General features: G+C 47.1%; 1 protein-coding gene across 2 annotated transcripts in view; it reads left to right on the top strand.

Moving 5' to 3' along the window:
* The window catches only part of PSME4 (proteasome activator subunit 4), a 96909-nt gene that overhangs the window by 25281 nt on the left and 55701 nt on the right, over window positions 1–15927 (top strand). For both annotated transcript variants that reach the window (XM_083175231.1, XM_083175232.1), the window contains 3 exons: window positions 12020–12064; window positions 13800–13949; window positions 14567–14630. In XM_083175231.1, coding sequence (XP_083031357.1) covers window positions 12020–12064; window positions 13800–13949; window positions 14567–14630 — 259 coding nt within the window. The remainder of the gene's footprint in view (window positions 1–12019; window positions 12065–13799; window positions 13950–14566; window positions 14631–15927) is intronic.

Below are 15927 nucleotides of genomic sequence, written 5' to 3' on the forward strand. Positions count from 1 at the left end.
ATACACTACTGTGACTTCTCCCAATGAGAAGTCACAGTCAGTCCCTTTTGAGCCGCCTTGAAGTTGCCCGGGCGATAGGATCGCATACGGTTCTTTCACATGTTAACTATTGCATACGATCCCTACTACCGGGAGACTGTAAGTCGGAGGTGGGATGTGCAAGCGGGTCCGGTGCACAGGACATCGCATCAGATTTGGCTACTTTTCACCCAATTTCTCCTGATCCATCGGACTCTGATAAAACCGTGTCCAAATTGGACAAATACAGTATATGCCCTTAAAATGAAATGCATGTTCAAGGCCTGCACAATCCTACATGTAGTATGACTTGTCTTTGCATGATGGGGGGGGTAGCAGCAGTTATCCCCCTTTTTCAATCACAAAGCAGCCCCCATAGGTGTCTATTCAGGCTGCTGACGTGACAAAATTTCCAGGCTCCGGAATGTGAATCTTTCCAGTGCTAGGCCCCGGTAGATTGGCCTTGGCCACTAAAATCTACGTGCTACATTGTAACATCTAGCGGCAGAGGAATCTGCTGCCTGCACTGCTTGTCCCCTGTTAGCTGCAGCCCACATAATGCAGTATCCTGGTGTGTGCTAAGGCACATCGCATTATATGAGTAAGACGCATTTGGGATAATTACACGCAAAGACATTCCTGCGCCAGCAGAGTCGGCCAAGTGTTGCATATAAAATAAATATTTGCTAAGTTTATTTTTTGACGCATCGCGGATAAGATTAATTCAAGCATAACACACGCTTGGTATGAGCAGAGTTGCATGGGATCTTGTGGCCCTAGAAGGCTTGTCTGATGCCAATAGACACATCTGTCTATAAACACTGCTGCTTGGGAACGTGGCCTGCTTTGGTCGGACAGGTGTTACATGTTTCTGGTCAATGTACGCGACTACACAAGCGCTACACATAACAGCACGATATTTCTGACTAGATAAAAGCTGCGCAAGTTGTATAAGATAAGCGGTCTGTTTCATTCCATAGTTATTACAGTCCTAGCGCACACACCTGGTATAATAGTGTTCCAAGTATCCTTCGCACAGTGTGCTGGTCAGCTGCCAGGTCATCACTCACATATGCCAACATTGGAGTATTTGTGTGGTTTTCCATGTCCTGAACAACCCAAAAAGGGGAACCCCCATATTTTCTTGCTACAGAAATTCCTATAATGTTCTGAATTAGGCAAGGTGCTGGTATATAAAAGATCAAGGGTGAAATTGAATAGGAGAGATTCAGAAAGTGAGAGATTTGGTAAGAAATTTCCAGTTTTTTTTAAAGAGGCAATCATTTATACTGCAAAATCATACTAGTTTTAAAGTGTAAATGATTGCTGCTTTAAAAAACCTGGAAATTGCTTACCAAATCTCTCACTTTCTGAATCTCTCATCCTATTAAATCTCACCCCAAAATCTCTCACTTTCTGAATCTCTCATCCTATTAAATCTCACCCCAAAACTTGAGGTTGGGCTGATGTTACCTATCCTCAGTTACTGCCAGGCTGTTAACGCTCACAGGCTGTGAGGGGTGCATTGCATATTTGTCATTGGAATGTGCTGCTGGGTTTGCTGTTCTCTTGCGGACTTGGAATGGTTTATACAAAAGGAAATGTAGTGGATGTCTGAAGGTGCCCATACTCGGTGCGATCTGATGCGCGCTCCTGCGCACATCCCAACGCACAGATCAAAAAGTATGTGCTGCACGTACTTTTTAAACTAGGTCCCAATCACATTGGGTGTGCGATGCCATCTAGACCAAAACGCAATTATTGCACGAGTATGTGCGCCTTCAGGCTGGGGACACAGTAGAATGATGTGATGTAGATGCCGGCCAGCGGATGTTGCTCATCTGTACATACTATATCATTCATCAGCTGCGTTCAGCGGGATGGTGTCGATTGCTGGGTCGTCCCATCAGTTGTGCAGCGCAGCAGAACGGACGACCTCGATGTCAGCAGGCTGGAGTGTGCGGTAGTGGGTACAAAAAAATGGGTTTCAAAAAATCAAGTTTCTAGATAGTCAACAGGTTGACAGTGAAAATGTTGACACGCTTTCCCCCAAGTGCCTCATGCTGGGTACAATACACACTAGGAACACAAGATCAGCTGGCATGCTGATCCGCTGACCTACCTGATGATTGGTAAGTGCGTACATTCTTGCCAATCGTCAGCCCATGTGTCATGCCTAAGGCTGGTTTCACACACTCCGGCTCCTGCCGGACGGTGAAATCCCGCACGGCCAGGGAGCTGTGCCGCACACACTAGTTTATCATGGAAGGGATGGCCACAGGGATCCGGCTGCAGCCGTGCGGCCGGGTCGTGGCCGTCCCGTGTGAATGGACACAATAGTGTCCATTCACATCTAATGTGTGCGGCACGGCTCCCTGGCCGTGCGGGATTTCACCGTCCGGCAGGAGCCGGAGTGTGTGAAACCAGCCTTACACCACAGCCAGGTGCACATTTACATTTATGCGCCCAGTTGTGATGTCACTCCCCGATTGGAGACAACAGTGATTAAACAAACTGGGTAGAAACAAACCGACATAGAGGTATCAGGGCCCTGCTCGGAAATCTGTCTTCCATCTGGATACCCTGCTTACCATGTAAATCTCGTACCACTACGGTACACCTGATTGTAGGAGGATTGTCTCCAATTGTTTGCAGGCAGAGAGTGTTTTAGGATGTTAAGTTCAGCAAATAATACATCTGGGGGAAGGTAGAGTGTTGGTGCTCATTTGTGGCTCCTGGGATTTCAACACCGTGACTTGCAGCAATAGAGCAGGATCTTAAAAGCCAATTCATTGCTCAATTTTAGCTCTTTAATAAGGCTGTCCGACACCACTAAGAGGTTCCGATGCATGCATGCCCCCCGTGGACAGCCCAGCAACATGTGCTCTTCATATTGAGCCAACAGCTGTTTCCACCCCTGTCATAAACAAGCGCATTGACATTGTGGAGCAATGATGCCAGTTATTGAAATAATAACCAAGAGTGCCACTCTGGGTGACTGGACGAGGAGCCAATCAGTCAGGGCTAGATGAGACTGGACCAATGAGTAAGGACCTTCTGCTAATGCCCAGTGCATTTCTCACCTGGTTAGTCATGTGACAGACCGCCACATTGGTATGGCATATTGTCACCTGGGTGTAGCTGCACTCGCATGAAACATGCCTAGAAATATTGCATACAAGTTATTTCTTCCCCTTTGTGAGGGGGGAAGTGGATCCAGCCACAGTCCCACATACACCACTGTTTATAAATACATTTATGTTTGTTACCACAATGAGAACATGTTAGATGGAGACCTCCGGCCTAGGCTGTCATCGTCCAGTGACCGTGAGCCGGCTCAGTACCCCCTCAATAGGAGTATAGATTTGTTTTATGCGTTCTGATTGGTGTTTTTATAGTATATTTATGTTACAATCTTTGGAACAGCACCTCCATGGTCATCACTGTCGCTAGAGTTTCCTCACACCCCATAGGGGTGTTCGGGGGGAAAGTTTAATCCTCCTAAAATTCTAGTCTGACGTGCATAGCCGAACATCATGTGATCAAATCCACTACTTACATTCCTGTTTATAGATCCCACAGGGACCGAGACCCTCAGGCCTCCCATAATACATGCTGCTTGTTGCCCCTCAGTCCCTGCCACATTCTCACCTGCATGCCCATCGGTACCATTTACATGAACTTCATTATCACTAACCAAAATCTTGGCCATTCAATGTAACAGCGTTGCCATAAATTCACAGTAAGACCTAGCCCACAGGCCAGCCAAACAGCCGCATAACCATTTCATGCCCAACAGACCTCCCAACCTGCCAGTTAAATGCCAGTTAGTTATCTCCCATGTGCCCAAATTATCTGAATGATACAGGTGGAGCTGCACTCATTAGAGTTGCTCCTGGCGTGCCATTCGCCGCCCCGCTCCTCCCCATCTGCCACCTTGCTTGCACGCCCCATTCTTGGCAATACCCCACCAGCATCCGCCACAGCTAGAGAGATGTCGCAATGACAGCGGCCCCATCTGTAGCTTGATAACAGTTGGCTGGCATGCATTCGACAATCGACATGGTTTGGGGGTTTGTTACTTTTTTTTTTTTACCCTTTGCTATTCACAAAGACATTTATTGGCAATAGTATCCTGTGGCAAGCAGAGTGGAGCAAAACACTTTACCTAAAGCATGGCACCTGTAACTATTTGTACTGATGGTGGTCAGATAAAATACAGTATACAAGGTTTGGCCCCAAGAAAACATGTTTGCAATTTGGTCTGTTCTGCTCCCGGTAGCCCCATTTGCAAGCTGGAGGAGCCACAGTGTGGCCACCACTGATATATATGTGCAGGGTGGAATGTGACCGGTGAATTCTCTGCTCCTCACTAGGGCCCTTAGTCAGATCTGATCGCAGTACAAATTTGTTTGGAAAATGGGCAAAACCATGTGCACTGCAGGCGGGGCAGATGTAACATGTGCAGAGAGAATTAGATTTGGGTGGGGTGTGTTGAAACTGAAATCGGTACTTGTGTAATATCTGGGCGCCCGATTTTTTTCATTGCATCGCATCGCATGCAATATAGTGGCATACAATTCATGCGATGCAATTTTTAATTGTATAGTCACCCATGGGTGATTTCATACCCCCACTATCCAACTACGCATGGAGTTGATTTTATATCAATTAAAAATCGGGTCTTTACAATGAAAAATCGCATTGCATCGCATGCCTTAAGTAGTGGCATGCGATGATAAAATCGGGCGCCTAGATATTACACAAGTACCCTGTAATCTAAATTGCAGTGTAAAAATAATGCAGCCAGTATTTCACTAACGTCCTTTATGGGATACTGGGAATGGTCTTAAGACATTGGGTATTAGAGGGTATCCGCAGGAGACAGGCACATCTATATCTTTGAAGCTGGGTGTACTGGCTCCTCCCCTCTGATTCCCCACCCAGGAACCAGTTTAGAAAAATGTGCCCTCAGGAGAGGATGCACACGGCTGGAGCTCCAGAGAGTTTGTCTTCAGTTTTATTTCTTTTATTATTTTGGGGTTACTGTGTTGGACTTCACAGTATCCCTGCTTCGAGGGAGTCAGTTGAGGAGGGTTCAGCTGCAGGCCTCTTAAGGTACCGAGCTGTCCCTGCTGCAGGACCACTGTCCTGAGAGGGTGTTTGTACTCACGGGCATTGCGCTGCAGTGATACTCACCCCCAGCATGCCGCACACTCCTGACACAGTCCGAAGACGTCTGTGGTGAGTAAAAACCGGGGTCCCCACAGTGGGGTACCCCGGCTCATCGTGCGGCAAGATGGCGGCGGCGGCAGACGCGGTACCCTGCACAGGGGCTGCGCAGACCCCCCGTCACAGACTGGCTGCGGGTGACAGTCCCTGGGCTACCAGGGCAGATCCCACCATAAAACGCTGTTCAGTGTAAAGGGCGCCATTAAAACTGACAGCCAGCGCCAGTATAAAGATCAGTGAAGCCCCTGCGCCATCACAGGGGGCGGGGCTTCAGCGGAGCGAGGCCAGAGCTCTGAGCGCGCATACACTACTTCCTGCTTCTCCCTGGGCGCCATTACTGCCTCCAGATCACTCCTCAGCGGTGAGGTGTTGGACAGAGGAAATCTGCAGAAAACAGCAAGTGTATTTAGCGCTAAGATCGCTTAATTGATCACACTGTTCTGGGTTTATGCGTGTTACCAACTCCTAAATAGGAGTTCAGGTTGTACAGGGTGTGCTGGTCTCCTCAGTGTAATCTGAGCGCTCCCCCACGTGCTTGTTAAGCTACACACTTCCAGTGATAGAGCTCACACATACATAGCTGCTATACACTGCACATTGATTTTATATATATATTTTATTTCATTGTGATTGTGGTGTGTTTGTGGAAAAAGGTTACTTATTCCTTCAACATGGTGAGGAAGTTAACCTGTCTCATTTGCAGCAGCAAGTTTGTGCCTAAGACCACCTCACAGATTACCTGTGAGGAATGCATGTCCACTCAAACGAGTGGGGCAGGGGTTTCACCCCAGATCAGTGGTACTCCTCAATCAGACTCACAAGAGCCTGAGTGGGCGGCAGGCATTAAAACCATGCTGCAGGCAGTGTCAACTCAATTGGCTGCAAATACAATGCAGACCAAACAGGTGCAGCAGGACTTAACAGTTCTAGCCGCACGGGTGGATAATATCAATACCACCACGGGCCAGTCACGGAAGCGGGCTGCGACCGCCATGTTGCCTGATTCAGATGATGATCTGCAGGCGGGTGACGACACAGATGATAATGTGGACGACGGGGCTCTGATCCCTGATTCACAGTCATCTCTTAGAGGCCCAGAACCTCTTATTACAGCAATAAGAGAAGTGTTAGACCTTCCCTTAGCAGACATGCAGGAAGGTGACCCGTTTTTTTGGGTCTCAAAGGAAACAGCAAATTGTTTATCCTGAACAGAGGCTTGGAAACAACCTGAAAAACGTTTCCAACTGTCTAAAAGGTTTAAGTCTAACTTTCCTTTTGATCCCGCCACTAGAGCGGTGTGGGAAGAGCCTCCGGTTGTGGATGCATCAGTGTCCAGACTGTCCAAGAAGGTGGTTCTCCCCGTTCCAGGGGCAGCAACACTAAAGGATAGTACAGACAAAAAAATGGATACTACCCTTAAGTCCATGTACACAGCGAGTGGGGCGTCTCAGAGACCTGTCCTCGCCAGTTGTTGGATGGCAAAGTCCATTTATACATGGGCTTCTCAAATCCAGGAAGGCATGCTGGCCGATATGTCACTGACGCAAGTCGGAGAGAGACTTCGCCATATCCAGGATACTGCAAAGATCCTGTGTGACACTCAAAAGGAGCTTGGAGCTATAAATGCTCGCTCTTCCGCAATGGCGGTTTCGGGCCGCAGGGCCCTCTGGTTAAGACAATGGGTAGCTGATCCAGAGTCCAAACGTAGTGTGGAAAGTTTGCCTTTTAAGGGAGAAAAGTTATTTGTTAGCGAACTTGACGACCTTATATCCAAGGCTACAGCCGGCAAGTCGACTTTTCTACCGACGGCTTCCACTCACGCTAAACGTCCCTTTCAGGGCCATACGTCCCAGTCCTTTCAGGCTTCTCAGTCCTTTCGGCCTTCCAGGCCCAGGCAGAGGGCGAGAGGCTCCAGCTCGGCCGCCAGAGGGGGCCGCGGTAGGTTCAGAAAACCCGCCAGCACAGGATCTCAGGATCGTGCCACTAATGCCTCCGCCTCTAAACCTGCAGCATGACTCGGGTTCCGACCCTGGAGTCACTTGCGAGGTGGGGGGTCGCCTGTCAGCTTTCAGCCAAGTATGGTCAGTCTCTCTCCTGGATTCCTGGGTGAGAGATCTTATTACCAACGGCTACAGGTTGGAATTCGAAAAGCCTCCCCCTCACAGGTTCTTCAAATCAGGTCTGCCGGCCCTACAGGCAGATCGAGTGAACCTGCAGCAGGCAATACAACGCCTGCTGACGTCACAGGTTATCACACCTGTCCCATTGGAGAAACAAGGAAGGGGTTACTACTCCAATCTGTTCCTCGTGCCGAAGCCGGACGGCTCGGTACGCCCCATTTTAAATTTAAAGTCACTAAACCCTTTTTTAAGGGTTTACAAATTCAAGATGGAGTCCCTCCGGGCAGTAATAGCAAGCCTGGAGGAGGGAGAGTTCTTAGCATCGCTGGATGTGAAGGACGCCTACCTCCACATACCAATTTGGGGTCCACATCAAGCTTTCCTGAGGTTTGCGCTGAAAGATCTGCACTTTCAATTCAGAGCGCTGCCATTCGGCCTGTCATCAGCACCGCGTGTGTTCACGAAGGTGATGGCAGAAATGATGGTACTGCTCAGGAGGTCGGGTGTCAACATTATCCCCTACCTGGACGACTTGCTGATCAAAGCAAGGTCGGAACAGGTCCTGCTGCAGGATATAGCAAAAACCAGACAGGTTTTATCCGAGCATGGGTGGATCCTAAATATCCCCAAGTCCTCCCTGACGCCGTCGCGTCGTATCCTCTTTCTGGGAATGTTCCTGGACACAGAGTTGAAAAGGATTTTCCTCCCTCGGGAGAAGATGGAAGCCATACAATCCCTGGTGATGGTGATTTTGGCAAAGCCTCAGGTGTCGGTTCACCAATGCATCCAGCTATTGGGCAGGATGGTGGCCACCTTCGAGGCCATTCAGTTCGGACGCTTTCACACCAGGGTGTTCCAACTGGATCTGTTGGCAAAATGGTCGGGCTCCCATCTCCTGATGTACAAGAGGATTTCTCTGTCGCATCAGTCCCGGCAGTCCCTTCTATGGTGGACTCAGGAGTCGAACCTGCTTGCAGGTCGGAGATTTGGCATCCAGGATTGGGTACGACTCACGACAGATGCGAGTCTGCAGGGATGGGGTGCTGTGACCATGGACAAAACCTTTCAAGGTCAGTGGACTCGGTGGGAAGCGAGACTCCACATCAATATCCTGGAGCTGAGAGCTGTATACTATGCAGTGTTACAGGCCCAGGATCTCCTCCAAGGTCGGGCGCTCCAGATACAGTCCGACAATGCCACAACTGTGGCCTACATAAATCGCCAGGGAGGCACGAAAAGCAGGACTTGCATGAAGGAAGCTTCCAAGATCCTGGCCTGGGCGGAAATGTTCGTGGTGGCTCTGTCGGCCATCTTTATCCCGGGCGTGGACAATTGGGAGGCGTATTTTCTGAGCCGTCACGCCCTCCACCCCGGGGAATGGAGCCTGCATTCACAGGTTTTTGCAGCAATTGTGGACCGTTGGGGCCAGCCATCGATAGATCTGATGGCATCCCGGTTAAACCACAAGGTCCCCAGGTACTGCACACGGACCAGGGATCCCTGCGCAGTGGCGATAGACGCCCTGACAATTCCATGGGTGTTTCCCTTGGTGTACCTGTTTCCACCCATACCACTGCTGACAAGGGTGCTAAAAAGGGTTCGAAGTCAGGGAGTGGAAGCCATTTTGGTGGCCCCGGACTGGCCAAGAAGGGCTTGGTTCGCGGATCTACAGAGCCTGCTGATCGAAGATCCTTGGCCCCTTCCTCTAAGGAGAGATCTACTCACACAGGGCCCGTGCGTCTTCCAAGATTTAGGGCGGCTACGTTTGTCGGCATGGAGGCTGAGCGGCAAATCTTAGCTCAGAAAGGTCTGCACTCATCAGTTATCACCACGATGATTCAGGCCAGAAAGCCGGTAACAAACACCCACTACTACAAGATCTGGAGAAAGTACGTGGGTTGGTGTGAGGAGCAGAAGGTTCCCCCAGCAAAGTTTAACCTGAACAGGTTATTGTGCTTCCTACAAGCGGGATTGGATTTGGGTCTCCGTCTGGGTTCACTAAAGGTCCAGATTTCGGCCCTGTCCATTTTCTTCCAAAGAAAATTGGCTGTCATCCCGGAAGTACAAACATTCCTTCAGGGAGTGCTTCACATCCAGCCTCCCTTTGTACCTCCTACACCTCCTTGGAGTTTGGACGTCGTCCTAACCTTCCTTCAATCCTCCTGGTTTGAACCTTTGGAGTCGATAGAATTGCGGTATATCACCTGGAAGGCGGTGGTCCTTTTGGCCCTAGCCTCGGTTAGGAGAGTGTCTGAATTGGGAGCCCTTTCCTGTAAGAGCCCCTATCTAATTTTTCACTCAGACAGAGCGGAGTTGAGAACAAACCCGCGTTTTCTCCCTAAGGTGATTTCTTCCTTTCACCTAAATCAGCCAATTGTAGTCCCGTCTGCGTCTAGTTCACCGGATATTCCGGTATCTCTGGATGTAGTGCGTGTCTTGCGTGTGTATGTCCAAAGGACATCAAGAATCAGGAAGACAGATTGTCTATTCATCCTGTATGACGCACAAAAGAAGGGACACCCTGCATCTAAGCAATCCATTGCTAGATGGATTAGGACTACAATCCAACAAGCCTATGTGACGGCAGGCCTGCCGACACCTCCTGTTTTAAAGGCTCATTCCACCAGATCGGTGGGCGCATCCTGGGCGGCTGCTCGGGGTGTGTCAGCTCTGCAGCTCTGTAGAGCTGCTACATGGTCGGGGCAACACACCTTTGTAAAATTTTACAAGTTTGATGCCTTGGCCAAAGAGGATACCCAGTTTGGGCAGGCAGTACTGCAGCAGTCTCCGCACGTACCCTCCCTTTCTGGAAGCTTTGGGACATCCCCAATGTCTTAAGACCATTCCCAGTATCCCATAAAGGACGTTAGTGAAAATAGGAATTTAATACCTACCGGTAATTCCTTTTCACGTAGTCCTTATGGGATACTGGGCGCCCGCCCTGTGCGGGGGTTTGGCTGCAGCTTATTCTGCTGTTAAAGTTCAGAAGTTCACTTTATTGTCTTCTGGTTCTAAGGTCTAGTTCAGTGACCTTTGTTAAGGAAAATCCACCCAGTTGGTGGTATTATAGTTGTTTATTGTTTTGATGAATGCGGGTGTGCTGGCATAAATCTCACCACACTATTCACACTTATGTTTACATAGGTGACATATAAGTTATTCCTCTCATATGTACATTCTCCTTCGGGCACAGTTTTTCCATTAACTGGTTCCTGGGTGGGGAATCAGAGGGGAGGAGCCAGTACACCCAGCTTCAAAGATATAGATGTGCCTGTCTCCTGCGGATACCCTCTAATACCCAATGTCTTAAGACCATTCCCAGTATCCCATAAGGACTACGTGAAAAGGAATTACCGGTAGGTATTAAATTCCTATTTTAACCTGCACAAAAACAAATCTAACTCTCGGCACGTTACATCTGCCCCACCTGCAGTGCACACGGTTTTGCCCATTTTCCAAACAAATTTGTACTGCGATCGGATCTGAATAAGGGTGCAGATACACTTCTACCTATCAGTAGACCGTTCACTGACTTTTCATTTATCTGCAATATATTGATAGACTGTAATATAGACGATTGGAGAGAGGATCATTGCTTATGTGGCAGCATCGTTAAAATACGCAGAACACAGAAAGTGCCCGTGTAACATTAGGCTTTTATCGACCGGTTTGGGCTTTTTTTTTTTTTTTTTTTTTTTAACCGGTAATCCGAGAAGCTTTATCCATGACACACAACAAATGTACAGACCCAGCTACTGTGCAAACGTCATCCTACAAAATGAGTTTGACTTTAGCTGCATCTGTTCTTCACAGCAACCGTTCCTGGCTTCACAGCCGCACACTAATACCTCGGGAATGTCTGTACGTCAGTACCCCAGCATGGGGACGCATGGCTCTGCTTTTGGCTTTTGTGGAAGCCTAATTGTGTGCGTAATTTTCGTAAGTGCTGCTCAGAACCAGACAGTTGCTGCAGAAAGCCGCGCAGCGTCCTTTATATTTTTGGTCACCTTCGCGCAGATTTGAGCGAATCTTGTTTTATTCAATCTTTTACCTTTCTTAAAAAGCGTTTAGCGTAGGCTACTAACCGGATTGGTGGCGCTGCCCGCAGTTAGGTGCCGTCACTTCCTGTCTGCCTGTTGCCATGCTGGATGGTACACCGCTGTGCATGTCATGAAGCATGTGCATGTTATATGCTAGAGGACACAGATGATTCATTCAGTTTAGCTGTAGAATTAATCATGGTATTTGCCTTGCTAGAGTCCTTTTACAAGTTAATTTATTTGACCTTGACTCACCGCCCCCCCCCCCCCCCCCCCCCCCCCCCCATCTTCTACCAGGAGTGCCTTGATCTTATTTTCTGTTATCCAATCAAATGGTAAAGGAGAGGAATAGTACATATATGGTTATGTACAACACACGTTTACTGTAATTATATATATGTGTGTGTGTGTGTGTGTTTGACTGACATACAAAACCATAACAATGATTCTCGTAATACATAGGAAGAGCTAAGTACGGCACAGGTACTTGGAGAACCAGTGAATTATCATCAAAGCTAATTTAAGTGATGTAGAGTATATGTTCTAGTCATAGTCAGTCCTTGATATTATATTGCTTTTAAAATCCAATTTATTTGTATTTTTTTGCAGCTCGGTAGAAGGTGTCTTGAAAACACTAGTGAAAGCCTGCAGACCGTAAGTCTATTCCGTTTATTTAACTACATGTATACTATATTTTACAGCTGAAAATGCTGAGAAGATAGGGTGTTATTTGATATTTCATATATATTTATTTATACTCTGTGGCTGTAACTACTTCTTATCCCGTTGTCTGCTTTAGTAATGTAGTAGTAGTGTGGGGCAGGTTTCTTAAGCTCTGTGAGCTGGCTGGTACTTTATCACCGGACGGTCAGCCCCTAACTGTCACTTTGCAAGCCCGGTCTGTAACTTGAATTAGTAGCTGATTTGGTTGTGAATAAAGTACCAGTCACTTCACCAAGGTAATAAATCTGCCCCTGTGGACCGGATTCTGAAGCATACGTACTGCGCACAATGGCAATGTTGTTCGCGCAGAATGCGTACGTGTTACGCGCTGTACATGCAGAACGATTGTTACTGCACAGAGGTGCAGAAGAAATCTGAATGCAGGAAGTGCGTAATTCAGTGGGCGTCGTTCCTGGTAGTGACCAGCCCCATCTGGCCACTGCCCAATCAGCAGCTGCATCAAGAGGCAGTGCTCAGGTGGGGAAGCGGTCAGCCATAGGCTGAAGCTAGTATTTATGGTGCACAATGGTACACAAGACGAGTTTTACGCCAATGTAAGTGGGTGTCTGAGTTTTGATGAAAGGGTTGCAGTATTTACGCAGATGTATTTTGTCCCTCTTTTCGGAGCACCCATGTCCCTTTGAGTCCATGTGTAATTTGTTTAGCAGCTTTACTAAATATTAAATGAATCAGCACGTACATGGCATTTCGTTATTCGCAGTTTATATTGTGTTTATGATGGGCGTTCACTCTGAAATGACTTACTTAATATTACCGGATAGCTTTCTGGTGTCGGGGGCAGATGTATTAAGCCTGGTGAAATGATAAATTGGAAGTTGGTAATGCAGCAGCCAATCGGCTATTAAATTTAAAAAAAAAAACTCTAACCCAGCCTATAACATGACAGTTAGGAGCTGACTGGCTGGTGCATTATCTTCCACTTTATCACTTCACCAAGCTTAGTACATCTGATTCTCTGTGTATCTACGATTGATTTAAAGTAAAGATGTGCAGGTTTGGAATTATTTAGGATGCTTTTGGCTTTTTTTTCGGCTGTCACGTGTTTTGGAGCCAAAACATGTGAACGCGATAGCCACTTAGATCCTGTTTTTGAGATCTGGGTAAATCCAAACCTGCACATCTCAAATTTAAAAGTTTAGAATTTAAAAGTGATGGTAACACTTCTCATTGTTGCTGCAATGGTGCTAGTAGGCATGATTATAGAGATCGCCTTTCAGCACCTCATTTTTATTGAGGTTTAATGAGCCGCACAACCTACAATTACAAGTAGGCATGACCCAATTACAAGAGAGGTGTGGCTGTGTTTGATGTCCTCTAGTTAACATCGTTGAAGGGTTGCTTGAGGGCAGCGGATGATAACCAATCACATGTCACAATATCCTGAGTGAGTGCTGTGTTTGGCTCTCCTGCTCACACGCCCCCTAGATTGCACCTGGCAGCCATTTTTTCCGATCTTCTACGAAGAGGAGAAGCCATGTCTGGGAAATGTTTTCCTAGTTGGTGGTGATTTAGTAAAAACTCTATTTAACTGTTGCGTAGCTTATTGTTAGCATCCTATATTGGAAACGTATGTATATCTGTGTTAGAAATGTCATTCTTTCTTCAGTACCGCGGAAATGAATTAACTGGCTTCTATTCTTTCCAGTTATTTCCCAGATGACGCAACGGCAGAAATGCTAGAAGAATGGCGTCCTTTATTGTGTCCTTTTGATGTAACCATGCAAAAGGCTATTAGTTATTTTGAATTATTTTTGCCTACCTCCTTGCCTCCAGAACTTCACTGTAAAGGCTTTAGGTGAGTAGCTAATGGAAGGTCTATGGAACGGTATAAATTAACTTTGGCAATAGGTGGTGTGATTCCGCTCAACCCCCCCACACCTCATATAACCTGCAGCCTTCTCTACACAAACCAACTCCAGGGAACAGGAACGGATAGGTCATATCCAAAAGTACAGAACCTCCCTTTTATTATTTGAAAGAAATATGGCGGCTATGTGCTAATAGTCCCCAGTGTATTAAGATGATGGTGATGATGTGCCCAGACAAATAAGCATCTTTACCCCTCCAAATACAAAACACTAATGTGGTTATTCAATATGTGCCAATATTTCCAGACGGGAAATATCAACACTCACCTATTCAGTGCTGCCGTTAACCATGGCACCGAAGGATGCCAGGTCTGATTTTTTTTTTAAGTCGGATTTGTTTTGTCGGAAACAGACGCAGATTGTTGAACTCACGGCCATTTTCCGACCATCGGAAGGCGTTTTTGCTGATCCATGGACTTTCCGACATCTGGAACATTGAATTCCGACTGTATTGAATACCTATAGCTCTAGTGACACATCTGAAATGTTTCTTTTAGTAATCCCTTATTTAGGTCCTCTTTTTTTTTTTATATTTGTTTTTCAGGCTTTGGTTCGATGAATTTATGGGTCTGTGGCTTTCAGTTCAGAATCTTCCTCAGTGGGAAGGGGTATGTACCATCGACTGTAAATATTCATCAATAGTATGGAAACGATCAGTAATCTGATGTATTTTTCATCCACTTAGTTTTTAGGAGTAGGTCTGAGTTAGTTTAGCGTTTTTGTGAAGGCTTATATCCTATATGATGTTACAGTTACAAAGCATCACTCGCGTAGGATCAACTCTGTAATTAATGTTCTGTTGGGTAGTTATGTAGAGGACGATGGTTGTTGGTAAGGGCCTGGACTGCTGACTCCTCGGTGTTGGGAATCTGTCTTAGGGGAGAATGAAATTGCTGCCTGGTGGTGCATGGATTTCTGTTTGCATCTCAGAAGGGTTTGAACATAAATCTGTGCTGCCTTCTCCTACGAACAGTTATTACATAGCGCTAGTACCCAGGATCTGCCTTGCTGAGAATTATCCACAGGGCTTCTAATTAAACAGGGAACTTAACCTGGGAACTAGCCCTACCCATGAGATATAAGAAAATCGGGTACTTGTGTATTATCACGGCGCCCACGATATTAAGTCGTACGGCACATAATCGCATCGCATGCCATACACCCAATGCACACCGATGCGATTATAAATTGTATAAGCCCCCTATACGATTTTTGATTGTATAAGCACCCTAATGGGGGCTTACAATGTTAAATGCACCCTTACGCCACCCCCACTATGAACGCCAACCCGAAGCATGGCGAGCATAGCGGTACGCGTCCTCCGACCTTTTCATACCCCCACTATCCACGTCGGCGTGGATTTGATTTTATATAGTGTGGCGAGAGGACGCGTATTACTTTACATGTATTCCGCGTCCCCTGGCGGGGCTCGCCACACTTCGGGCTCGGTGGCTCGCTGCGCTCGTCACACTATATAAAATCAACTCCACGCCGACGTGGATAGTGGGGGTATGAAAAAGTCGGAGGACGCGTACCGCCGCCCCTCGCGGGCTCGCCACGCTTCGGGTTGGCGTTGATAGTGGGGGTGCCGTTGGGGGTGCTTTTAACATACTAAGCAGCCATAACGGTTAATTATCTTATAGGGGCCACTTTTAACATTTAAAAACCCATTAGGGTGCTTATACAATTTTAAATCGCATACCATTGTATATGTGATACAATGGCATACAATGCCATACAATGCGATGGTATACAATTTAAAATTGTATAACATCATCTGCCATCGAGTAACATCGCATCGCATACCATCGTATGCCTTATGGTCTGCGATGCGATGGGCGCTGTGCTAGTACACAAGTACCGAAAATCGCTCCGGGCACTCTTCACCTGTAGCTAAAAGTTTAG

The sequence above is a fragment of the Crinia signifera genome, chromosome 3, assembly GCF_055691185.1.
Source record: "Crinia signifera chromosome 3, ASM5569118v1, whole genome shotgun sequence".
In the NCBI taxonomy this organism is placed as follows: domain Eukaryota; kingdom Metazoa; phylum Chordata; class Amphibia; order Anura; family Myobatrachidae; genus Crinia; species Crinia signifera.